At 34.0% G+C, this 23,733-nt stretch overlaps 9 protein-coding genes and 2 non-coding genes across 11 annotated transcripts in view; 5 read left to right on the plus strand and 6 right to left on the minus strand.

Moving 5' to 3' along the window:
* Window positions 1–124: 124 nt before the first annotated feature.
* NAEGRDRAFT_65056 (uncharacterized protein) lies at window positions 125–1,324 on the plus strand (the record flags this gene model as incomplete). The annotated part of the gene is made up of 1 exon (XM_002679694.1): window positions 125–1,324. The coding sequence occupies one exon, from the start codon at window positions 125–127 to the stop codon at window positions 1,322–1,324; it is 1,200 nt and encodes a 399-aa protein (XP_002679740.1).
* A 947-nt stretch (window positions 1,325–2,271) lies between these two features.
* On the plus strand, window positions 2,272–4,611 carry NAEGRDRAFT_47450 (uncharacterized protein; the record flags this gene model as incomplete). The annotated part of the gene is made up of 1 exon (XM_002679695.1): window positions 2,272–4,611. One exon carries the CDS (start codon window positions 2,272–2,274, stop codon window positions 4,609–4,611), a length of 2,340 nt encoding a protein of 779 aa, XP_002679741.1.
* A 226-nt stretch (window positions 4,612–4,837) lies between these two features.
* On the minus strand, window positions 4,838–10,653 carry NAEGRDRAFT_78969 (serine/threonine protein kinase; the record flags this gene model as incomplete). Its single annotated transcript, XM_002679828.1, has 6 exons — window positions 10,150–10,653; window positions 9,743–10,096; window positions 8,972–9,676; window positions 5,505–8,610; window positions 4,942–5,464; window positions 4,838–4,903 (listed from the first exon to the last, which is right to left on the minus strand). The coding sequence occupies exons 1-6, from the start codon at window positions 10,454–10,456 to the stop codon at window positions 4,838–4,840; spliced, it is 5,061 nt and encodes a 1,686-aa protein (XP_002679874.1). The 5' UTR covers window positions 10,457–10,653.
* Window positions 10,654–11,244: 591 nt separating this feature from the next.
* On the minus strand, window positions 11,245–13,724 carry NAEGRDRAFT_47452 (uncharacterized protein; the record flags this gene model as incomplete). Its single annotated transcript, XM_002679829.1, has 3 exons — window positions 11,245–11,778; window positions 12,018–12,362; window positions 12,570–13,724. The coding sequence occupies 3 exons, from the start codon at window positions 13,722–13,724 to the stop codon at window positions 11,245–11,247; spliced, it is 2,034 nt and encodes a 677-aa protein (XP_002679875.1).
* A 504-nt stretch (window positions 13,725–14,228) lies between these two features.
* On the minus strand, window positions 14,229–14,573 carry NAEGRDRAFT_65060 (uncharacterized protein; the record flags this gene model as incomplete). Its single annotated transcript, XM_002679830.1, has 1 exon — window positions 14,229–14,573. The coding sequence occupies one exon, from the start codon at window positions 14,571–14,573 to the stop codon at window positions 14,229–14,231; it is 345 nt and encodes a 114-aa protein (XP_002679876.1).
* A 2,154-nt stretch (window positions 14,574–16,727) lies between these two features.
* Window positions 16,728–17,660, minus strand: NAEGRDRAFT_31865 (uncharacterized protein; the record flags this gene model as incomplete). Its single annotated transcript, XM_002679831.1, has 3 exons — window positions 16,728–17,247; window positions 17,294–17,512; window positions 17,581–17,660. Coding segments are annotated over 3 exons (819 nt in total), but the record flags the coding sequence as incomplete, so codon positions are not given.
* A 909-nt stretch (window positions 17,661–18,569) lies between these two features.
* On the plus strand, window positions 18,570–19,552 carry NAEGRDRAFT_65062 (uncharacterized protein; the record flags this gene model as incomplete). The annotated part of the gene is made up of 2 exons (XM_002679696.1): window positions 18,570–18,594; window positions 18,780–19,552. 2 exons carry the CDS (start codon window positions 18,570–18,572, stop codon window positions 19,550–19,552), a joined length of 798 nt encoding a protein of 265 aa, XP_002679742.1.
* A 186-nt stretch (window positions 19,553–19,738) lies between these two features.
* Window positions 19,739–19,812, minus strand: NAEGRDRAFT_t191. The gene has a single exon. It is a non-coding gene; the product is annotated as a tRNA-Val (tRNA).
* A 205-nt stretch (window positions 19,813–20,017) lies between these two features.
* On the plus strand, window positions 20,018–21,295 carry NAEGRDRAFT_65063 (uncharacterized protein; the record flags this gene model as incomplete). The annotated part of the gene is made up of 2 exons (XM_002679697.1): window positions 20,018–20,628; window positions 20,677–21,295. 2 exons carry the CDS (start codon window positions 20,018–20,020, stop codon window positions 21,293–21,295), a joined length of 1,230 nt encoding a protein of 409 aa, XP_002679743.1.
* Window positions 21,296–21,557: 262 nt separating this feature from the next.
* Window positions 21,558–21,628, minus strand: NAEGRDRAFT_t190. The gene has a single exon. It is a non-coding gene; the product is annotated as a tRNA-Gly (tRNA).
* Window positions 21,629–21,955: 327 nt separating this feature from the next.
* The window catches only part of NAEGRDRAFT_47456 (uncharacterized protein), a gene marked incomplete at both ends in the record, with an annotated part of 2,373 nt that continues 595 nt past the window's right edge, over window positions 21,956–23,733 (plus strand). The window contains one exon of the mRNA XM_002679698.1: window positions 21,956–23,681. Coding sequence (XP_002679744.1) covers window positions 21,956–23,681 — 1,726 coding nt within the window. The remainder of the gene's footprint in view (window positions 23,682–23,733) is intronic.

The following is a 23,733-nucleotide window of genomic DNA, read 5'->3' on the forward strand; positions in this document are numbered from 1 at the left end:
CTCAATTCCTTAGTGGAAAGCCATCAAAGAAGACTTTCCTCATCCGATGTATTAAATTTCAATCATTCCGTATAGAGCTTTGATGAACTTTGAAATTTAAAAATAAGATCCAATTACAAAAAAAATGTCAACACATGGTGGGGAACTCTATCACCAGCTTCCATCAGAAATCATCATGGAAATTCTGTCCTATTTAGAATTTGAAGCCAAGTTGTGCAGTGGAAAATCTTCAACATTTTTCAAGTATTATTTTGGAAGATTTAGAACAGGAAATATTTGCTTCTTATTCAAGAATTTGTGTTGGGATCAAACGAGGGTGGAAGAATCATTTGAAAGACAAGTGATAAATATTGAACTTTGTGCCAATGATGGAAAGAGAATTGACTTGATAGAAGGTGAAAAATCGAATATTTTGAAACCAAACCTCCAGAAACATAATACTGAAGAAAAAGTAATTGAAAATTTGGAAAGAACATTCAAAAATGTGGATACAGATTTGGTTAAATCAATTCACTTATCTAGTGACGATCTTCCAGAATATGTTTCTCAATGGGCATTGAAAAAGTTTACAAGTTCGGAAAATATTAATATTAGATGTGATTATTATTCTAATAGTGATTATGGTCTCTCAAGCTTGGCTTCTTTAATTGCAAAGTGTAGAAATTTGAAGAAATTGACATTGGATTGTATTGATTCAAGCTCATTAATTGAACATTTTATTGAAATATCAAAAAACACTCCTCAATTAGAATATTTCAAAAACAAATCATTAACATCAATTTTTACAGCGCCAGAAATATTTGAAAATTGGAAGAATATCAAAGAGATTTATTCCGTTATTTATCTAATAAGAGGTGAAATTACAGAAGATCCAACAAGTGAGCAAGTTGTTGAATCATTTGCAGCCATAAATAAGTTGAAATATTTGGAGAAGATGGTACTCACAACATTGAGATTAAGCTTGTCATATGCTGAGTTTTCTGATTATTTGATGGATTCAATTTCCAAAAATAGTCAATTGAAAGAGCTTTCATTTGAGAATGGTGGATATAGGGAAAATCTCACAAGGTTGACCCCTGAAACATTTAAACAATTGGAAACCTTTAAAATGTTTAGTATTACGAATGAATTAGCAGAACATTTCTCTAAATTTGAGTCTATTAAGAAACTCTCCATCAAATATGCTGAAATAGATCAGTTTGGATTGGAATCTTTATTAAAATTACCAAAATTAGAAAAGGTAATTTATTCGAAGGGTTTCAATGCACTTGAATTTGATTTACCACAAAATGGGAAGATAGTTTTTGAGAAACTAAAAAGTTAGGTCAACCATTTATTAAGATAGCAACATTATCAGGCCATCCTTAAGTACTTTAAAACAAACGAAACATATTGATAGTACAAATTCAGTGGCTGAACAATTGGTTTTGAATAAAGGATTATCAGCAATTGCTTAATGACTGTTATGAGATTGTTTTTATACTAAGAATTAAGATAAATGATGGCTACGGCCATATCACGATGAATACACCTCATCCCGTCCGATTTGAGAAGTTAAGCATCGTCGAGCCACATCAGTACTGAGGTTGGAGACAACTTGGGAACCTGTGGTGCTGTAGTCTTTTCTTTTTTATATGTTCATCAATGCCATTCTATATTAACTTTTTCTACGTCATAGAACAATTTGAAAGTTCAATAATTTATGATTAAAAGCTTATTAAAATTTTTAACCACAATTATTAATAGAATGTAAATTAATTGAATACATAGAGAGATCAACATTCATCATTCCATAGCAATCACACTGCAATCCAACAACCAAAGGTATCATCAAAAGGCAACTTATGGGTTTGAGTACTCGATTGTGAAGTGGGTACACTAGCTCAGTTGTCTTTTTTCTATTTCCTAATCAATGAGTGTTTTTGGAGTATGTTGATACTTGGAAGCAAGTCTTTTCCTCATTTAAATTCAACTTTTTCTTCATATCCAGCAGAAATGAAACCTACAATCAAAATAACTATTGAATTGTAACATGTTGCAATTTCACAGAGAACTAATTGAGTGTGAAATGCATTTATTAAACTCAATTCTATACATCAAAAACTATAAAACTAAAAACGATAATTGAACAATATCTTAATTTTCATTTAGAAACTGAGTTTTTATTAGCTCGTGCTCATAAACCATGTTAAAAATTTTCACTTTTTCAAAAACTTCCTCTTTTCAAAAACGGACCAAATTTGTAGAATTATAGATGACCTCAAAGAAAAAATGAAGAGAAGGTATTGTCCTGTTGTTTTACGCTCTCTCCTTGGAGTATCATCATCATCTCGTAGTGGAAAAGGCTTGAATTCAATCAATTTTTCCTCAACTTTGCAAGCCAATCTAACAAAAAACATTTCGAATGGAATGTTATGTTCCGAGAATTTTCATCATCATCATCACGGAAGAAGTATTGGTTTGGATTATATTAAAACAGCTTTTAAAGCTTTTTCAAAGAGTGAAACTGTAAATTCGGAACCAAAGACTGCTAGTAGTGAAAAACAAATTCAAAACGAGTCATCTACAAGTACAACAATAATTGATTCCGAATTTTCCAAGGATAAAGAATACAAGAAATTGGAATCCATGGAAAAGAAGAGAAGATTTGAGAATATTATTAATTATTACGTGTTAAATTGCAAGAAAAAGCCACTTGCTAATCCAGATAGAGATTTTGCTCTCTACAAATTCTTTTTGAATGCCTTTTCAATGATTAGACAGGCTCACAGTGCTTTGGATTGTTTAAACGAGTTGAAGGAAAAAACTCACAAACCAATTCCGAGCAGTTATTGTGATATTGTCATTCATTCATTACTTTCTTCGGGAAGAGAGGAAGAAGCTACAGCTCTCCTTAAGGAAATGGAAAACACAATGAATTTAGTAATTGAAGGACCAGACAAAACTACATATACTAGATTTTTCGAATACTATTCAAAGGAAGGTAAACTGTATCCTGCTTTATCGTTATTAGAGTCCGTTCACAAACAATACTCTATCGATAAAGCAACTAAACAAACAATGAAATATCAGCCAGTTCCTCCAGATTTTCCAATGTTTAAAGCTGCTCTGAAACTGCTGACTGAACAAGGAAAAATGAAATTGGCCTCTAACTGTCTTTATTTAATGACCAAACATTACAAAATAGATGTCAATGCTCCAATTTATGAATTATTTTTGAATGGTTATTGCAAAATGGGAGATATTCACTCAGCTAAGGGATACTTTGAAAGTATTAAATCCTTACAAAAGGCAGGACATGCATCATTGAATACATTAAGATTAACATATATTACTTTCATCAAGGCACTCTGTGAAAGTGGAGATCTCAACTCTGCCGAAGAAGTTTTGAAAGAGTTTCATGAAAGAAAATTCCAGGAAGATCCAGCTTTAATTGGAGCATTTATTGAGGGACATGCCAAAACAGGAAATATTCAAGCTGCTCTGGATATTTATCATCAGTCTAGGGAAGCAGGATTACATATTTTCCCAAGTTCATTTGCATCTTTGATAAGGTCTTTTTGTAAGATGGGCAATTTTGAAATGGCCAACAGAATTCTTGAGGAAGCTTTTACTACCTTTAAGGGAACAAGAGGTGATGAGCCATTGTCATACTGTTCTAACTTTTTACTGAGAGGATATTTGGATGCAGGAAAGCTTGTAGAAGCTTCCCACCTTTTTGAAAAGATGAAGTCAAGCGGTCAAAAGATAACTTCACACACATATAACTCATTAATTAACGGATTTTGCAAAGCAAATAATCAACAAAGAGCTATAGAAATTGTTGGAGAAATGAAAAACTCTCATGTTCAGCCAGATATTTACTCAATAGCACCAATTATTCAATCATTCTTACAGAGCAATAACTTGGAGAATGCTCAAATGTTTTTGGATTTTGCAACTAAAAAGTTTAACATCAAGACAAATTTCCACATTTGTTGCATGTTTGTTCAATATGGTACTGTGCAAAGAAATGCAGAAATTGTTAATCAATATTATCAAAAGGGTATTGAATATGCTAAGAAAAATAGCTCTGAGAATTCTTTATACTTTTACAATCAGGTACTTAATTATCATGCAATTTTCGGTAATGTTGAATTGTGTGAAAAAGTGCTATTAGATATGGCTAACATGTATACCCATCCAAACACTATCTCCTATCTTTACACCAGTACTGCTTTCGCTTTGCAATCCAAATTCTTAGAATCTAGGAAATATTTACAAAAGGTACCTGGCATTACTGTAGACGAAAATAGTAAGGAGGCACTGAGTTTGCCAGAATTGAAATTTATATTTCTCAAACTTATTGAAACCAAGTCTTTTTCATTAGCAAACACATTACTATATGATTGTCTTTTGCCAAATGGCATTGTTGATTTGGATATCTTGCACACTGGAATGAAATTGAATCTTGAAGTTGTGGACAGAGTTCAAAAATTATATGATTCATGTATCAAGTATAGTATTGAACCAGTTAGAGAAACAGAAGACCTTTTGCTTAAATCCAAGAGAATGGCAGAAAGTGAAAGCATTACAGAAGTATCAGACTTTGTAAAAGTGGTACGATATTAAATTTTACCTTTTATTGATTTTAGGATTAAACGAACACTCTTCCAATTCCTTTTCAATCAAACCATTCCTCAACATTTGAATTTTCTTATCACGAACCTCTTTATAGGCCATCATATTATCTACACGATCTTGAAAGTTTTCTCCTTCGAATGGATCAAGCTTTCTTGAATATTCTGATATTTTTGGTGTGAATTGTAAATCTCTATTCTCTATAGCCAACTGAAGTTCAATTTGATTTTGTAATAACTTGATTTGGGAAGCTAAATCTTCCAAGTTCAATCTCGCTTGTGAACTAGAAAGGAAAGTTCTGAATTGATCATAATTAAGAACAGCCTTGTTTCCAAAATTATGCTCTAAAAGTGGAACGACTAATGCCATTGGTTCTCCAAATTTTTCTAGCAATGGTTCAATAACACCGTGAAGCTTTCCAACTTGCATATTATCAGAGTTAGATTCAATACAGAATAAATTGAATAAGGAGAATATCCTCTTCTCCTTCATGCCTTGGATGTATTTTGTACTCTCCTTGTTTGTGTGTCTAGTTGCTGCAATATTTTCAAGATATTGATCATATTGCTCCTTAATGAATTGTCTTCTCTTTTGAACTTCCACTCCTTGTTTGTACAAATGTTCACAAATGTCAGACCTATCTGAGATGTCATTGTTATTGATTTGTGGTTTGAAAGGATTTTCCTTTTCAAAAACTTTCTCTCTCAGCTCTTCCATCTTTTTTTCTTTAATTTTTCCTGATTCCAACATTCTATTGATAAATGCTTGTTCTTCCTCTGGATTCTTCCACACTTTTGGTTTAACTAGTTGTTTCTTTTCTTCCTCTTCTCTCATATTTACAGCACTTTCAAATTACTTAGGAATTTAGTTGTTGAAATACTTACACTTGTCTTATTTTGGCATTTTGTTCTTCTTTTTCTTTAGCTTCCTCGAAAAGTTTTTTGTAAATTGGTCCTTCTTCTTTTGATCTTTTTTGTGAAATCAATTCGTTTGTTTTCTTGCTTAGATTTGGGGTAAATGTACACTCGGACATACTTTCTTTCATTATATAGTATTCCTTTACTCTTCTTCTCCTAGAGTCTTGTCTCATGAGTCTCATCTCTTCTAAACTTCCTGCACTACTATGAGCTCTGAGTTCAAAAGTTGGAGACTCTCCACTATTTCTCTTAAATGATTCCATTGGTGAGTCAATCTCCCTAAATGTTCCCGATGCATGATATTTTCTGTTAATAATCTCGATAGAATTCCTGTTAAGAATAGGTTTTTCTCTCATTTCTTGCATTACCTTGGCTTCTTGTATCTTTTTCTGATTTGTAGCCCATTCCCTAGCTTTTGCCTGTTTTTCAATTCCTCCTTCATAAAGCCTATCAACAATTTTATCACATAGAGCAGAGCTGGCACTACCAGGTCTTGTTTTCCTAGATTCTGATACGGGTTGGTCAAGAGAAATTGTGACTTTTCTTGTTCCCGCAGCTGATGAAGGCCTCTTAGTGAGTGAAGGTGATGTTGGCCTTATTATTGTTTTTCGTCTCTCTGTATTATTCATTGGTTCCGAAAGAGAGGAAGATGGTCTCCGTGTTAAACTAGATGCAGATGAAGGTCTATTTGTTGTTGTCTTCATCTTGGGAGTAGAAGATCTGTTAGGTTCTGAATTGCTCTCCTTTGTCTTTGAACTTGTCTTTTTCTTGAGAGGTTCTTCATCTTCCGAACCTGACTTTTTCTTCATGTTTTTGCTCTTTTTCTTTTTTTCTGTTTTGCCTTGCTTTGATTCTTTTTCACTAAGAGTTTTATCCTCCTCAGCTTGGATTTTAGGGTCACACATTGGAGATGAGTACGATTCCTTAATTGTTTCCTCATTGTGTAAGATTGGAGCCTGTCGCATAATATTGTCAATGATTTGAAGTTTTTCCTTTGGAGAAAATTCACCCTCTGTTAAAAGATCTTCTGTTAAGGTTTTGATCACTTCTTTCTGCTTTTCAACAAGTGATTGGTATTTTTCCCTCTCAGTTTTGAGGAGGTATATTTGTTTGACTAATACTTCAGGTTCATCCTCTTTAATATTATCCGATGAGGATACTAGAGTTTTGCCCATAAACTCCATCTTGTTGTGCAATAATTGGGAATACCCTTTCTTTGGCTTGGTTTCCATTGGTTTGTTTTTAGAGACAATGTGTGACTTGGTCTTTGCTAGCTCGACATCATGTTCCATCTGTTCAATTTCTACAAGCTTTTCCAGATTTTCAAGATCCTTCTCATATTTTCTTCTTGATGCTTTCAGTCTTTCCAATTCTCTATTTTCTTTATCCCATCTCTCCAATTTTAGAGATGTATTGAGATCAATAGGTTGACCTAATTTTGCAAACTCATCGGTCAACTTTTCTTTGGATGAGCTTCTATCCTTAAAGTATTGTCTAAGCAATGCTTTTCTTGCATATTTGTATTTAGCATCCAAATTTAGGGTTAATGATATTGGTTGTTGTTGACTGGAGACTGGAAGAGACTCAGGAGGTGGAAGATCACTTAGCCTCTTTGAAGCCACTCCTTTTGCTATTTGGCTATCCTTTTTCAGATCATCTTTCAGTTTAGTAAGCTCGGATTCTAAAAACATGGTCAATTCTTTATGCTCCAATTGGGCTAGCTCTTGTGAAGGGGATCCTGTCTTCATTCTAATTTCTTCCTGTTCTTCAATATCTGAAACATTGTGTTCAGGGGTATGTTCCTCAACGAAATAACTTTGTTTCACCCTTGGAGATATCTTTTTTGGAATTTCTTCCTTAGATACTGATTTAACCAAATGCTTGTTAGAATTTTGTGGGACTGAAATAGATTTAATTTCTTCCTCCTCATGGTGATTGTACATCTGTTCTTGAATCTCTTCTTGATAATTTTGTGCTTCTGTTATTTCGTCATCGCTTGATAATTCAGGATCTTCATCATCAAGATAATACTGATCAAAGTTGTCATTCTTAGTTTGATACTTTGGTTCCTCAATAATTTCTTCTTCATAGTGTTCTTCTCCTGTAACCTCTATGTCGAGATTAGACTGGTTGAGATCAAAATATGTTGGTTCTTCTGGATCATATTGAGTTTGTTGAATGTTGTTAGTATTTTCAATTAGAATTTCATCCTTGGTTTCATTTTCCATGTTAATAATTTCTGTTTCATTAATTGCTTTTTTAAATACCTCAGGAGAAGAAAAATTATCCTGTTTCATTGGGTTATCCTCAATTTTAGATTCTTCCTGAATAAATGAATCCTCAAGTTTTTGAGAAGAGATGCTGCTCGGTGGTATTACTACTGGCATTGTGGAGTTTGCAAAAGATTCCTCATCAGTTTGGAAACTTCCAATTCTTTCTCTGTCAGTGGTAATGTCAACTGGCTTTGGAGATGGTGGTCTTTGAATTGATTCATTGTTGATACTCATTGATTGATTTAAAGAAGGGAATTCATCATCTGAATCCTCAGATGGTGTTGTTGTAACATCTGCTGTTTTTATCTCTTTAGAGGATGCTTTTGGAATTTTGTACACATTGCTTGTTGCAGTATAGAATGGTGTTTCTTCCTCACTTTCAGAGTTGTCTGCTATTTTAATTTGATTGAGTTTATGTACAATGGAAGAACTTTCATTGTTTGTGATTTCTGTTTTAGGTTGTAACTTAGAAGTTTCTGGACTCGACACTGGACAATCCAATGTTTCTGCTGTCATTATATTATCAGCAAAAACTTGCAAATTCCCCTTTTTTGACTGAGCTCTTGGAAACGATAAATCGTCACCAAATTCGTTTCTCTTATTAAATTGACTAGTTTTGTAAGAGCTATATGCTCTATTAGAGGATTTAGGAACCATTTGGATGAAATTGCTCTTCTTTTCTGGCTCATTTGAAGAGGTTGGAACAACATTCCCACAAATTGTCTCGGAGGTTGCATCAATAGCACTCACATTTGGTTCAGATATTTGATCGAGCTTGTCCTCCTTCTTTTTCTTATTCCCTATTCATGATGATGTGTTTAAATATATTTTATGATGATGATTACTACTACTCACTTTTAATCATATTCCAGAGACCCATTTTCAAATATTCAATATTCGGATGATGATGGATATTGAATTTGAGAAAATGTAGTGTAACGAACTACCTTAATTTTTTTTAAACTGTTTTTTCTGATTTGAAATGGCGCGAAGTGTTTTTCTCTTTTACCGTTACTAAGACTATTGTTGATGGAGAAGCAAATGTCAGTGCAAATCTTGCTTCTTTGATGTTATTGTAGTTCTTTTTTCATACTTAATGTTCAAAAAGACAGGTCAGTTACAAGAAAAAAGAAAACTATTTTTAATGTTGAAGAGCAATACCCTTATCTGCAGTACTACTAGTAGCGATCTTATCATCACCATATGATAATTTCTTTTGAGAAGTGTAGGCAAAGTTTTTGAATGGGTTGCTATCAGAATTGTCTTCTTGATCGACGGTATTTTCATCCTCTTCTTCATTGTCACTATCGACAAGTGGTCTGAAATTGGAGGTATCTTCTGGATCAGAAACTTGAAGAACAATTGGTGGATGTTCATTTCTAATTAAAGCCCAATTGATACCCTTGAAGAATGGATGTACCTTAATATCAGAAGCACCATTCTTGTGACCCAATCTCTTATCTTGATCAGATACTAAAAGCTTCTTGATAAGTTCCTTACAAGCTTTTGAGACAGGTTTGTCTTTGGGGAAATCCAATTTTTTGTGAAGAATACTATTAAAAGTATCTTTTTGTGAAGATCCCTTGAATGGAGTAGTACCAAAAAGCATTTCATAAATCAGAATACCAAAAGTCCACCAATCGACAGTTGAAGTATGTCCACAACCAGCAATAATTTCAGGACTGAGGTATTCAGCAGTTCCGACAAAGCTGTTAAATTGTTGAATTTGTTTTGTATCCAATTTACTCTTCTTATCTGATGAGAAAAATCCTTTAACAATTTTTGGAGTGACTGTTTGCACAGTTTGTTTAGAAAGATCAAAATCTGTAAGTCTGACATGTCCACTTTGGTGAAGTAAAATATTTTCTAATTTTCGTTAATATTAGTATTAATAATAATGAATATTCCATCATGAACATGATAAAAACATACCTGGTTTCAAATCACGATAGATAAAGCCCATAAAGTGCAAATATTCCAAAGCAAGAAGAACTTCAGCAGCATAGAATCTAACTGATGATTCTGGAAGACATTTTCCTGGTTGTTTTTGAAGCATACGGAAGAACTCTCCTCCACTACAATATTCCATGATGAAATAAAGTTTATCCTTTGATTGGAAAGAGCTATAGAGAGTGACAATGAAAGGGTGATCTGTTGTTGCAAGAATTTCACGTTCGGTTAAAACTCTTTTAACCTTATTTCTTTGAATCATTTCTTCCTTCTTTAAAACCTTCATGGCGAAATATCTACCAGTTTCCTTGTGTCTAACCAAATAAACTTTACCAACTATTTCCGATTGTGTAAGAAGTTACTACTATATAATAAATTTTAAAACATACCATCTCCACGACCTAAAAGTCTAATCTTTTTAAAGTGGCTTGGACGAAGGTTCTTGTAATCAAATTTCTGTTTAGTTTCCGACAATGTATCAACACAAACACTGGTTTGATTGGACAAGGCCATTTCCTCAGCCATTAAATCAGAGAAGGACATATTGTGAGGAATTTGTCTGGCAAACACAGTTGGTTGTGCAATTTCAACATTGGCATTAGAATTGGATGTATGACTGGAAGACTCGGATGTATCATCACGCATCGGTGATGTTGGTTGTGTTACTGTAGAAGTAGTATTATGATTATCACTCATTTTGTATTATGATTCGAGCTTTTTCGAAAAAGAGAGAATTAAAATAGTTAGGGGAGAAGGAAAAATAAGAGAGTGTATATATCGTGTGTCGGTTGGGTTTTATAAAACAAGCAGGTACAAAAAGTAGTGTTGTACTCAGCAATGTTATTCTTGGTGTGTTGATGATTGATTTCGAGCGAACAAACGCTTTCTCTAATTTTTTTGGCTAAAGAAGAACGTTCTAGAGAATCAGAGAGCGAAAAAACTACAAATATTAACCTCAAACATAAACGGAATGGTCACCATAATTGGTAGTCATCAGAATCGTTTTTTTAATAATATTTATTAAATTATTTAATATTTGAATTGAAATATAATTGATTACAATGCTATGAAAAAGAAAGTGAATGTATGTTGAAATGAGTTTTAAAAGATCTTGTAATAATATCAAAGACAATTTTGAACTCGAGAGGTAATATTTATCAAAATATCTTCATGGCATATCAACATGTGTGAGAATTCGGTTCTCCGATTCCTTTCCTCTTCTTGTTCTATTTGGAAAATATCTATTTGAATTTTATTCATCTTCCTCTTCTGGCATTAGAATAATCTTTCTGAAAAATTGATTCAATTCAAATCGACACGCAAGTGCTAGTAAATCCTCAACTCTGAATAATGCTCTATCAATTTCCAGTAATTGAGATTTGGTCTTATATTCCTTGAGGAATGTGAAAATATCAGAAATGAATTCATTGTTGGTGTTAGCAACAGTTCTGTAAGCTTTTATCAGAATGTTGGAATCAATCTCTCTAGTTCTCTGGTTGATAATTCCATTCTCGTAAAGATATTGATGAATGAGCAATTTCACTTGCAGAGTTAGATTGTGGTAAGATTCCAAAATTGGATTTAATGATTTCAACAAGATTTGGATCAAGTGGTGCATGTACAATATGTCGTTTCATACGAAACTCCACCCGATGAAAACTGTCAAGATGATATTCATACATTATTCCACTAGAACTATCTGAATGTAAGGTTGGATTGTACGTTGATGTAATAATATTGCAATATCGTTTATCCACAACCAATAAATCACCAGTATCGTTCATGATTGTTCCATATGAACAATCTCCATGTAAATTCAAATGTCGAAATTTTCCAAATATGTCTGTCTCAATAGATACAACTCGATTCCTACTAAAATCTGGTGCAAAATAAATTATCAAACTTTCACATGTGGTTATAATTTTCAAATTATCCGCATCGTCCAAACACATGGAGGTCCAACTACTCGTGTTAATATTCCACCTATTGCTTTGAGATCCATCGGAGCTTTTTATTGCCTTAATAGATGAAATTGTGAATAAGATCAATTCTCAAAAATTGTAAAAACTTACCAACAGTTCGTTTTTTACACATATCAACAACTCATCCGTTGATTTTCTATAGACAGTTCTATCACTGCAAATGTTGCTTGTCCATGCATGTTCAAAGTTTTGTGAGAATTAATCTTGGTAATTGAATTATCAAGACGTGTGCAGATGAGAAAATCCTGATCATTATCTCCTTCAACAAGAATTACCTGCCTTGTGATGAATGGAAAGTTCAGTCGATACTTGGGCAGTTGAGACTCCAAGTCGAACACTATCATGTATTTCGAAAAAGTAGCTAGCAGCAGTTGTTTCTTATTGTGAACAGCAACAGAGTATGGTGTGGAATTGCATGGAAATATCTCATCATGATGATATAGCTCTTGCTCCAGAAAGTATACTACTCGAGTTTGCCTTAATGACTTCACTAGAAAGTCCTGCATTGGATGATTTTTCAACGGTCCATCAAGTATAAGAGTGGTTAATGCACAAATCATGTGTGTATCTCCTCCCACCTCACAAAAAGACTCAAAATCACATTGATGTTCATCATCTTCCTGTAGGGAAAGTTTGACTTTTTTCAATGGACGAAATTCACACATTTTTTATAAAGAGGTACATCTTTATTAAGACGCGTGGGTCTGTCATCCAGAATAAGCTTTAATACCACCATTCCAGAAATATTGCAACACCAAAAGTGATTCTGGTTAAGGAAAATTCTGTAGTTGGTCAAGTTAGCAAACGTTTTAGGATTTTCAATACACCTTATTGGGACAATCACTAGAATGTAAATCATACTGTAATTTAAAGTGCAAGGACAGAATCAGTTTTTGATTTGAACTGTTTGCAAGGCAGAGGAGATGTGAAAATTGGCCTCCTAGTTCGCTGGACAGAAAACTTTTCTTTTCAATCACATCTTTAAGACGTAGCAATAGTGAAGCTCGTTCCATCAACGACACAAGGGAATTGGCTCTTGGTTGCTTTTCCTCATGACCTTGAAGTTGGAGATCAATACCACCAAGAACTTGTTGAAGCTCTCTGGAACGGTCCATTCCAGATTGACCAATGTTATATTCTGGATGATTTTCACAATTAAACAAGAGGAACATTAGTAGAAACATTGGAGAATTTCTCAATTCGTCCAACTTGGTAATACTCTTTGGGAATTCACCATCCATCATGAAAAAGTTGTTCTTATTCTTCTTACTTTCATTGTTTTGCACAGCAATTATGGTAGCCCAGTAATTTAACAATTTAGCTAACTCGAATCGTTCCTCTCTGTCTTCTTTTTCAATATTTTGATGAATGATGTGGGAAATCTCAAATAAAACATCCCAACAAGATGGACATGATCTTATTGAGGAAGGGATTGATCTTTCAAATGTATTAAGCTGAACCTTTGTCCTAGCTACATTTCCACATGTGGCAGTGACCCAACATGGATCAGTTCCAGTCTTGTACATGTTCAAATAGGATGTTCTGAAACAAATATACCCCTGTTGATTATCAGAATTATCCATTAAGGTGTGTTTCAAATCCATCAGAACACATTTCACCTTCTCCTTTCTCTTCAGCACAATTTTAATATCTGAGCATAGATCATTTCTTGAATAAATAGCTGGTAAATAGGCATGAATAATCCAGCTATTATTGTGAGCGTTGTTGGAACCCTCCTTGGTGTTTGAAAAGACAATACGAGAGAGTCTCTCCGAAGTTGTTACATTCTCTGGACATTCAATTCGAATGAGCAGTGCATTAAGCATCTGATTAATGACCATTTCATCTTGTTGAGAATATTCCCTCTCAACATTCATAGAGGCATAATCCTTACATGGCCCTTTAGAGTTTCTAAAGTATTTAAATAACGAAGATGATGATGAGGAGGTTGGTTTATTAAGGAGGAGAGTTGTTTCTTCCATTTTTTCAAATTTGCTTTTTTTCACTGAGTTGGTAGTAGTAACCGATTTATATAGAGCACACACGCTGTGATGGAATATTGAATGAGGTAGAGTAGTTGTTGTGAGGGAACACTTCAATTCTCATAAAAATCAAACTTCAGAACAAATGAGGGAAAATTGATATACATGTTGTGAATGAAAATTATTTGAGTTTAACAACCTTTCGAACAATTTCCTTTACTTCTCTATAGAAATGCTTTCCATAAACTTTGGCCTTTCCAACATTGTCTGGTGCCGAATCGACAATCTTCTCCACCTGTTTCTCAGTCACTTGTACTATCTTTTGGACATTCTTATCGGAGGCAAGTTTCTTGGCCAATTTATCCTCAACTTTGGGCATGATAATCTTTGAGAAAAACTTGGATACGAGTGTGCTTATAATTGAAAACATTTTTTAATATTCTCTCTCTCCAAGAAGGTATCTCGTGTTTCTAGTGTACAATTTTAGTAAATTTCCAAACAAAACTATTCCACAAGAATACTCTTGTAATGGCCACTGTGCAATCCAAGAAACTTTTCTCTCAGATAGGTGCATGTTACCTTTACTTTCCAATTGTGTTGGAGAGCATAATCGAAACATGCTTTCGCAAAAGGCATGGCAATTCCTTTTCCTCTGTATGCTTGTGGTACTTCAATGTGATAGAATTCATAGATATGAGTTGGAGTCACTTCGGAAATTTCATGGTGATCACGTTGATGATACTTTTTCTTTTCAAATGATAGAGTTGCATAATGTTTACCATCATCCAATAGACATGAAAATTTATCGGATTTAAGTTCAAGCTTTTCAGCATACTGTTGCTCTGACATTTTTTTAATTATTTGGTGGTCATGCAACGATTGACAACAGTAGTACATAAAAGGACTTTTTTTCTTTCTTAATAAAATTTATGATAAGGTAGATGATGGATTGAAAATATTGCCATTCGATAATGAATCCACAAATGGGTCACTGAAGCTTCTATTAATTCTTTCGGATGTTGGAGTATATTGAGGTTGCTGAGCTTGGTTTACTGGCTTTCTAATTGGCACAGGTTGAAGTTGTGGAACCATGCTGAAATTGGATAAGCTACCACCAGATACACCTTTTGGATCTTGTATCACTTTGGCTGGAGAAGTCAAGCTTTTTGGATCAGGTTTTACAGAACCATTGTTAGTAGGTTGTTGGGTAGTGCTAACAATGAGTTGATGCTGGTGAACTTGAGAAAATATTGATTGTGGCTTATCCATACTGAGGTTTTCTAAATTCTTACTGATGAGTGAAGTTAATTCATTATTGTCAGTTGGTTTAACTACCACGTTCACATTGACATTCAACTGACCAGCTGGCTTGGCAACTGGCTTGACTGGAGCTGTTGGTGATGCATTTGATGAAACTCCAATCTGATTTGGTGTTGTTGGAGTTGTTTTGATTCTGTCATCACTAATTGAGCTGGTAGTAGTTTGAATTGATGTACCAATAATTTTAAAGGAATTGTTTGAAGATTGTCTCAACTTATTTACAATAGTTGTGGCAGTAATTAATGAGGAACCCTCTGATGGTAATTTAACCTCAGTGAGCTTGTTTTCCATATCATTAATTAGTCTGGCACTGAGATTTGACATTTGGTAAGGATTTACAATCTTCAAATTACTATTATTTGAGACTGGATCAAATTGGAATGGTGTCATTTTGGTTTCGAGAGGAACGTTGAATTTTTTCATCAGCTCCATTTGCTCCTTTCTTTGTTTTGCCTTCAAAAGTTCCATTTCTTCATACTGTTTTTGTAATAATTGCTCCCATTGTGCTTCAAAATCATCAGACTTTACCGCAACATTTGATCTTGCATTGGTTGGACTTGTTCGTGTTGACTTGTTAGGTTGTGTTACATTTGTAGTTACAACATTCGTATTGTTAAGGGCAGGGCTGGATTGATTTCTTAAAAGAGGAGAGTTGGATTTCTGTTCAGGTGACTCCTTTTTAACAGCTTCACCAACCTTTTTTGTTTCCACAGTGAGGGGTTTTTCTGTCTTGGTAGAGTCAAAATTGTTTGAGAGGAGGGTAGGTGTTGTTGTTTTTGGGGATGGAGAAGTATTTGATGTTGAAGTTGTTGGAGAGGAAATGTTAGCTTGAGTATTATTATTGGTGGCACTCTTATTCTGGTCAGTAGTAGCTACTCCAACACCATTCTGTGGTGTAGTGTTGATTGGTTTTGGAGGATTATTTGGTGTTTGTTTGATTTGTTGCTGATTATTGACAGGTGTTGCACCATTTGTTTTTGGTGTGTTATTAGCTTGCTGAGGTGTCACTACTGGTTTGAGAGTTAATTCATTTGTCTTTGGAGTGGAAAGAGGAGGAAGCTTCTTATCAACAAATGGAGTTATTTCCTTAATAACTGGACCATTAAAAGGTGAAATTGGTTGTGGAACAACTGGACTTGAAAGGTTAATAATTTCAGCTTCTCTCACTGGTGTACCCTTTGTTGGTGAATCGATAGGTTGATCCCTTTTGGTTGGAGTGGTTGACCTTTTTGGTGGTTCAATAATTACAGGAGTTTCTACAATTTCTAAAGATTTCTCTTTTGTAATTTCAGAAATGGATTTAACTGAAGTAGTTGGTTCTGTGTTTGAAGAAGAACTATCACTCTCAGCACTACCCTTAGTTGTTAAGAAATCGAGCTTGGCCTTTGTTAGACAATCAGATAGTGCTTTTGATATCGAGTCAACGAATGATTCTGTGAGTGAAAGTTCATTCACCATTTCTCGAGCAACTTCTATTGGGGTGTCTTTCTTCAAGTTGAAAGCAAATTTGATTTCCTTATATTTTTTGTTTCCGTCCACCTTAATATATAGCTTTGTATTAACAGAATATTTGTCATTAGTAGGATCATTTCCAAGAACAACTCTGACATCTTCTCGTTCTTCTTCTTCATCAGATGAAGATACTTCATTATCCTCTTCCTCGATGCCAAAATAAAAGATTGTATCATTATTTGTAATATCAGTCATAAATCTATGATTCATCAATTCGGCTGCACTTGGACGTATATCCTTATGACAAATGCATAAATTAATAAATTCTTTCACGTCGGGATCTTTAACTCTTTCTATACCTTCTGGTTTAACACCAGATGTTACTCGTCTATATACTTGGGCAATACTGTTACATTCACTATAAGGATATTCACCAGTGACCATTTCCAAAACACAAAGGCCAAATGCATAAATATCAACCTTCTCGTTATAACGTTCCTCATAAAATTCTGGAGCCATAAATTCTGGTGTACCATTCACTGAAGTTGCAAACTTTTTATCTTTCATGCTTACTGAAAGACCCAAGTCTCCAATTTTAACTTCTCCTCTACTGCCATTCATGAAAATATTATCACATTTCAAGTCTCTGTGAATGATCGAGTGGGCGTGAAGGTAACTCAGACCTTCTAACACTTGTTTACACCACTTTTTAATATTTCTCAATCTTACTTTCTTTGAATTTCTTATGAAACTAGATGGAAATTTGTTAAAATTTAAAAAAGAGCTAAATCACTTACTCTTTTAAGGTACCAGAACTCATTAATTCTGTAATAAATATTAAATAATCGTCTTCAGTTTCCCACGAATCATATATATTAATTATTGATGCATGTTTTAATTGTCCAAGTATACTAATTTCCTGCATAATCTTTTTCTTTTGGTTTGGTGCAACACCAGCAAGTTTGATTTGATTCCAAGCGACTTCAATACCCTCTTCGGTATCATACGCCCTGTAGCTGTTTAGTGTTGGTGATGATGATTATTGAAAACATTAAATATATTATTACAATAATATTATACTTACACTGTCTTGAAGGCTCCGGAACCTAATAATTCCTTCTTCGAATACCTTCCTTTGGGATCAGTTTTAATTTCTTTCGACATGGTTAATAGTTGTTGTTATATAAAAATTGTTTGATAGCACAGTTGATAAACTCTGCTTTCGCTGAGTTGATTGTTTGGTTGATATTGTTGTGTAATGTACCACAACAGAACAAGATGATAGTTTTTCCAGTTTGATAAAATCCAATATTTGCCAGATGAGAGCCCAGATATCGAAAAGAAATCGAGTATACTATTATTAAAACTTCTCTTGTAGATTGAAGTGATGAACAGTGGTTCAATTTCTTGAAGAATGGATCTTTGAAGAGAATCCGAATAGAGTTTAATTGATGATGATTCGGTGTTTGTTTCTAGAGCCAATTTTGTGCAATAGATATCTTCCAATTAAATCTCTAATGTTCCGTTTTGTGAGAGTAAAATTGATAATCAATCCAATTGATATTGTTGAATATTATATGTTCAATATAATTATTGTTGACTATTAGAAGGCCTTCCACAACTTTGTTCGTGGACACAAAAATCCGTGATGAGTTCGAGTTTTTTTCGAAATGAATGTCTTCTTCCCTTGTTCTTCATCTCATCACAGTGCAAAATTCAAGCGGTAAATAAAACTGTAGAGAACAACCACAACGCTATGATTTGATGGCACAGGTTACCAAGCAAGAACATTGCCCATCAAGCTTGGCGTTTAAAGGGAAACACAAGACCATTTGTATTAACACCTTGAGCGAAATTACAATTAATTGGATTGACAAGTAGTTGGCGGGAAACGAATCATACACAAGCTAGGCTATTTCTTCTCAAATTGTTGTCTTTCTCAAATTCTTCCTTATGAAGAAGAGAATTCAGAGTTTAGTATGATGAGATGCAATAGTGAGACAATTCCAATGTGCACCTTCTCCTTCAAGCTCTTAATGGCGTTATTGAACAAGATGGTATTATTAGATAAAAATGTTACATGCTGGTAAATTGTTTGGTTCTAATGAATTCCAAAATCAACAACAACCAATAGAATCTTCTTCACCTCCCCCAAAATTTCATCAACAACAGAAAGAAGATTAACATCCCTTCTCTCCCATTTACAGTTGGTTGCTTCTCCTTTTGTTAGACATTCAACCAATGTTGTGCAATACTTTTCCAACAATAATAATAACAAAATAGTGGAAGATGTTAATGTAAATCATCACAAAATAATCAAGAAGGAAAACAAACAATTTAATAATTCAACACCAAATCAATCCGATAATACTCTCCTTCAAAATTTACTTTCAAAATCTTCATCATCAAAAAGAAAGAATTTGATTAATGATAACAACATCCAACAAACACCAACAATAGACAATCAAACATTGAATCAATTAGCAGATGCTTCAACACGTTCCAAAACATCGGGTGCTGATGTATTATTGCAATTTTCACCTCTAGTTTCTGGCCAAATCAAACAAGCACAAGTTACTTATATTTCTCCTCATTCTGCTTCGGAATCTGCCGATTCAACTTCAATGCAAGCTGGAGTTTTATTGGTTGCTTCTACGAGAGCAGATTTGAGAAGAGCTTTTATTGAAAGATTGTGTCAAGCTGCTGTGGAAAGATCTGCATTGGTTTACTCTATTGCAACACAAGGTGGTGTCAATGTTTCAACAGATGGTGTTTACAAATTATCAACTCATCCAACATTATCAAGAAGAGCCATTTTGAATGCATTATTGAGACATGGAGCTCACTTATTAGTGTTTGGTACAATCAGCACGAGAGATGATGTCATGTCTTTGATGGATGCTGCCTATACAGGTTATCATTGTGTTGCTGAGATTTATGGTGAATCAGCTCATGACGTTCTTTCAAGATTGGAAGCTATTGGAGTTGATGTTTCAATGTTACCTCAAAATTTGAGAATAGTTGTTCCAGCAAATACTACTTCATCTCTTACATAATTTTATTGTAATGCAAAGTGTAATGGTGCTGTTCTGTAAGAGATAACGTTGGATGGATTGGAGATAATTTTGTATTGTTGAAACATTATTAGAAAAACGCTTTAAAACGCTTAATAATTTTCATGATGAATAAAGTTATGATAGAATAACAGAAAATATTTTTCCAAGGTAAGAATCCCAAAAGGTTACAGCGAGCGGGGCTTGAACCCGCGACCTTAAGCGTGTTAGGCTTACGATCTAACCAACTGATCTATCGCTGCTTACACTGTTTTTATCCTTAATACATCGAGAGCCTTAATTTAGAGTTAGATGGTAGAGGTTTGAATTTAAAGGTTCGTATTCCATTCGAGTAGCCTTAATTAATAAAAAGAAGAATAATCTATTAAAATCTTTTAAGAGACACTAGTTAAAAATTGGTTAGAAACAGGTTCATAGTTCGTTAATGAATAAGTTCAATTAAAAAAAATGCTCAACAACATTTATGCTCTCATCACTGGCAATCCACTGCCATCATCAGATTCATTGCAATTAAATAATACGCCAGAGGATGAGGAAAAATCAAATCAATCGTGTCCACCGTCATTCTATGAAGAGAGTGGGATCTTTTTTAAAAGTTATGATTCTTTGGAATATTGTAAATATTTGTATGATCCAAATCAATTCGTTGCACAATTTAAGAGTTGTTTAGAGGAAGAGAATTTTACCAAGTTGAGAAATTTGAGAATTCTTATTCAACATCAAACAACTCATATATGTCGTACTAGAAAGTATAATTTCAGGCCAATTAAGGTGGAAGGTGAGGTTAAGAAGAAGAATGTTGAATTGAAAGAGCATGTATTAGTGAATGCTTCCATCAATAGTAAATATTATAGAAATGAATTATTGGATGTGAGTGATAAGGTTGGAAATCCAGAGAAGGATACTCAAGTTTTGGTTTTTAACGGAGATTGCCTTGATATTGCATTCCATGTTCAAGATTTATTGATGAAGGAAGGTCAATTAGGAAAGGAACGAGTTGCGGTTTTGAATATGGCCAATCCCGAGCAACCAGGAGGAGGATACAAGACTGGGTGCGGGTAAGTTAGTAACTACTATTTCAATTAATTTAATTTAACCTTTAAAAGAGCTCAAGAAGAAAACTTACATAGAAGATCAAACTTGTATCAATGTTTGGATAATCCAGTTGATAGAATCGATAAGAAAAGAACATGGTCCTATCCAATTGGTTATGAGAGTGGTGTCTTTAGCCCAGATGTAACTGTTTTTAGAGGTTGTGAGGCCAAGGGTTATCCACTCCTCTCAGCTCCAAGATTAATTGATGTTATCACCGCAGCAGCAGTTCCTAATTCTGCATACAATGATGGAAGTATCGATAATAGAAATATTGGATCCATTGAGGCAATATTGAAAATTGCAGTTCAACATAAGGTGAGAAATCTTGTTCTTTCAGCTTTGGGTTGTGGAGCTTTTAGAAATTCTCCAACAGCTATCGCTCAAGTTTTCAAGGAAAAGATTGAAAGCACTGAATTCAAAGGTCATTTTGATAGAGTTTTCTTTGCAATTATCGATGATCACAATGCAAAGAAAGTGCACAATCCAGATGGAAATATCAAACCATTCGTCCAAGTGTTTTCTAAATATTTGAAGGAGAGAGAAGATTTGCCACAACTCATTGGACAACAATTTGATTATGATTATGATAACATGGCATTAGAATATCATGAATTCTATGCAAATCTCTAAATATGATACTTATTTTTGTAATAAAACAATGGATAAGAATAGAATCGTAACATAAAATTATGAATCCATATTTTTCAAATAAAAAAAATGAAAAGTGAAAAAAATATGGTAAAAAATAGGTCTCAATCAGAGGTTATTTTCTAAAGAAATACTTGTCATTACTTGCTGAAATTTGAGACGTATCTACACATAGTTGTATTCTATCTACTATAAAAAAATAGCAATTTATCATAAAAAGATGAAGAAACTAAAATATATTTTCTGCGTCGACCGGGAATTGAACCCGGGTCACGGCGATGGCAACGCCGTATTCTACCACTAAACCATCGACGCTTCACATTTATCACCTCAAAATTGTATATCTGAACATAAACCATATTATCTGTTTAACTCTTCATCCGTTACAAACTGAAACAAAGGATGTTTGATACATGCATTCTCCTCTTACACCTCATCGTTATCATGAACCAAAGGATATCCAAGAATCATCTTCTCCATCACCATTTCAAGCAGTGCCCACAAGCGCTCAACGGCTTGCAAAAAAATCAACAATTTTGAAACATCACAAATTTTCAATTATCAAATTCTTTGGCCGCCGAACACAACAAGTAACAAAGGAAGAAATTAATATATAATTATTTAAATTGTTAACAAAGAGAAATGAAACACATTCCACATTTAAAACCAGGCCAATGCCATGAAAATGATAAAGCCGAAGTTGTTCTTTTACATGAACCAGGATTAGAAGCCTTGTTAGGATCACTTCATGCTTCCGGTTCATTGTTTGAAAAACCAGTTAATTTGCAATTAGCTAGAAAAAATCATCAAGGTTTTAAAGAAGCCCTGAGAAGACACGGAGTTAAAGTTATGGATGTTAGAGATATTTTGGCAATGAATTGTGAGCATTCTTTGAAATGCAGAGTTGAATTGGAAGAATTAGCTTTAAAGTGTATGAAATATGTTTGTGATGATGGTGATGATGAAGCAACAACAGATTTTAATGATTTAACATCAATTCAAAAGTATTTATTAACTGATGATTATAAGAGAGAATGTTTATCAACAATGGGTGTTAATGATTTAATTGATATCATCTTGTTGGGTCCAACTGTTAGATTGGTTCCTTCATCAACAAATACTCCAATGAGATTGGAAAGATTAGGTATGAGACCTCTTCTTAACTTGACCTTTACTCGGGACCAACAAATTGTCACCAATAGAGGTCTTGTTATTTGTCGTATGGGAAGTTTGCAAAGACATCAAGAAACTAAAATTTTGAAATTCTGTTTTGAAAAGTTGGGATATGAAATTTTGGGAGAAATTAAAGAGCCAGGTATTATTGAAGGAGGTGACTTTTTGGTTGGTGGTGCTGATATCTGTTATATTGGTGAAGGTTTGAGAACTAATCCAGATGCCATTCGTCAAATGCTTGATAATGATTGGTTTGGAACTAGACGTGTTGCTGTCGTTCATGATTACTTTGATTGTGATCAACAAAGAATGCACTTGGATACCTTCTTTAACATTTGTTCACACAATTGTTGTGTCATGCTTGAAACTGTTATGGGAGAAAACTCTCCACTCAGACGTTTGGTTACTGAATATACCAAGAATGAACAAGGAAAGTATGAAGTGACTCGTTTCAATGTTGAATTTTCCAAATATATTAAGGAAGAAGGTTATCATATTATCTCAGTTACTGAAAAGCAACAAGAAATGTATGGTATCAACTTTTTGAACATTGGTGGAGGTATCAACATCACTATGGATGAATCAACCAGTAGAAAGATGTTGCAAGATCCAAACTTTGATGGTGAAATTGACCGTATTGATTACTCTGGTATGACTACCATGTATGGTTCTCTCCATTGTTCATCTCAAGTTCTTCAAAGAAAGAAGATTGAAGTCAATGAATTCAGAAATGTTCCAACAACTGTTGCCGAACAACCATACATGCACCCATGTAAGGAATTTGACTCTCAATCATCAAAGAACGTTTTACTTGTTGTTCCAAGTTATCACACTGTTCATGCTACTAATAGCAAGTCATTGTCAGCTGCCAAGCATGAAGCTATTTCCAATACTGATATCAGTAGAATTAAGGAACAACACAGACATATTCTCTCCGAAATTCACAAGGAACTTACTCAACATGATGTCAATTGTGTAATCTTTACTCAAAGACCAGATATTCCAGGTGACTCTACTGCTCACTTCCCAACTCACAACATTTCTTCACACGCCAATAATATCATTCTTTATTATAAGGAATCTGAACGTTCTGATAGAATGGACAAGTTGGCCAAGACTTTGAACATGTTCTACAAGGAAAAGGCAACCATTCAAAAGAATGTTGAGGATCAAACCACTCTTGATTTTATTCAAGGTACTGCCAGTTTAGTTTTCGATAGAATCAAGAAGAGAGCATTCTATGTGTT

This window comes from Naegleria gruberi (genome assembly GCF_000004985.1).
Source record: "Naegleria gruberi genomic scaffold NAEGRscaffold_12, whole genome shotgun sequence".
Taxonomy (NCBI): Eukaryota; Heterolobosea; class Eutetramitea; order Acrasida; family Naegleriidae; genus Naegleria; species Naegleria gruberi.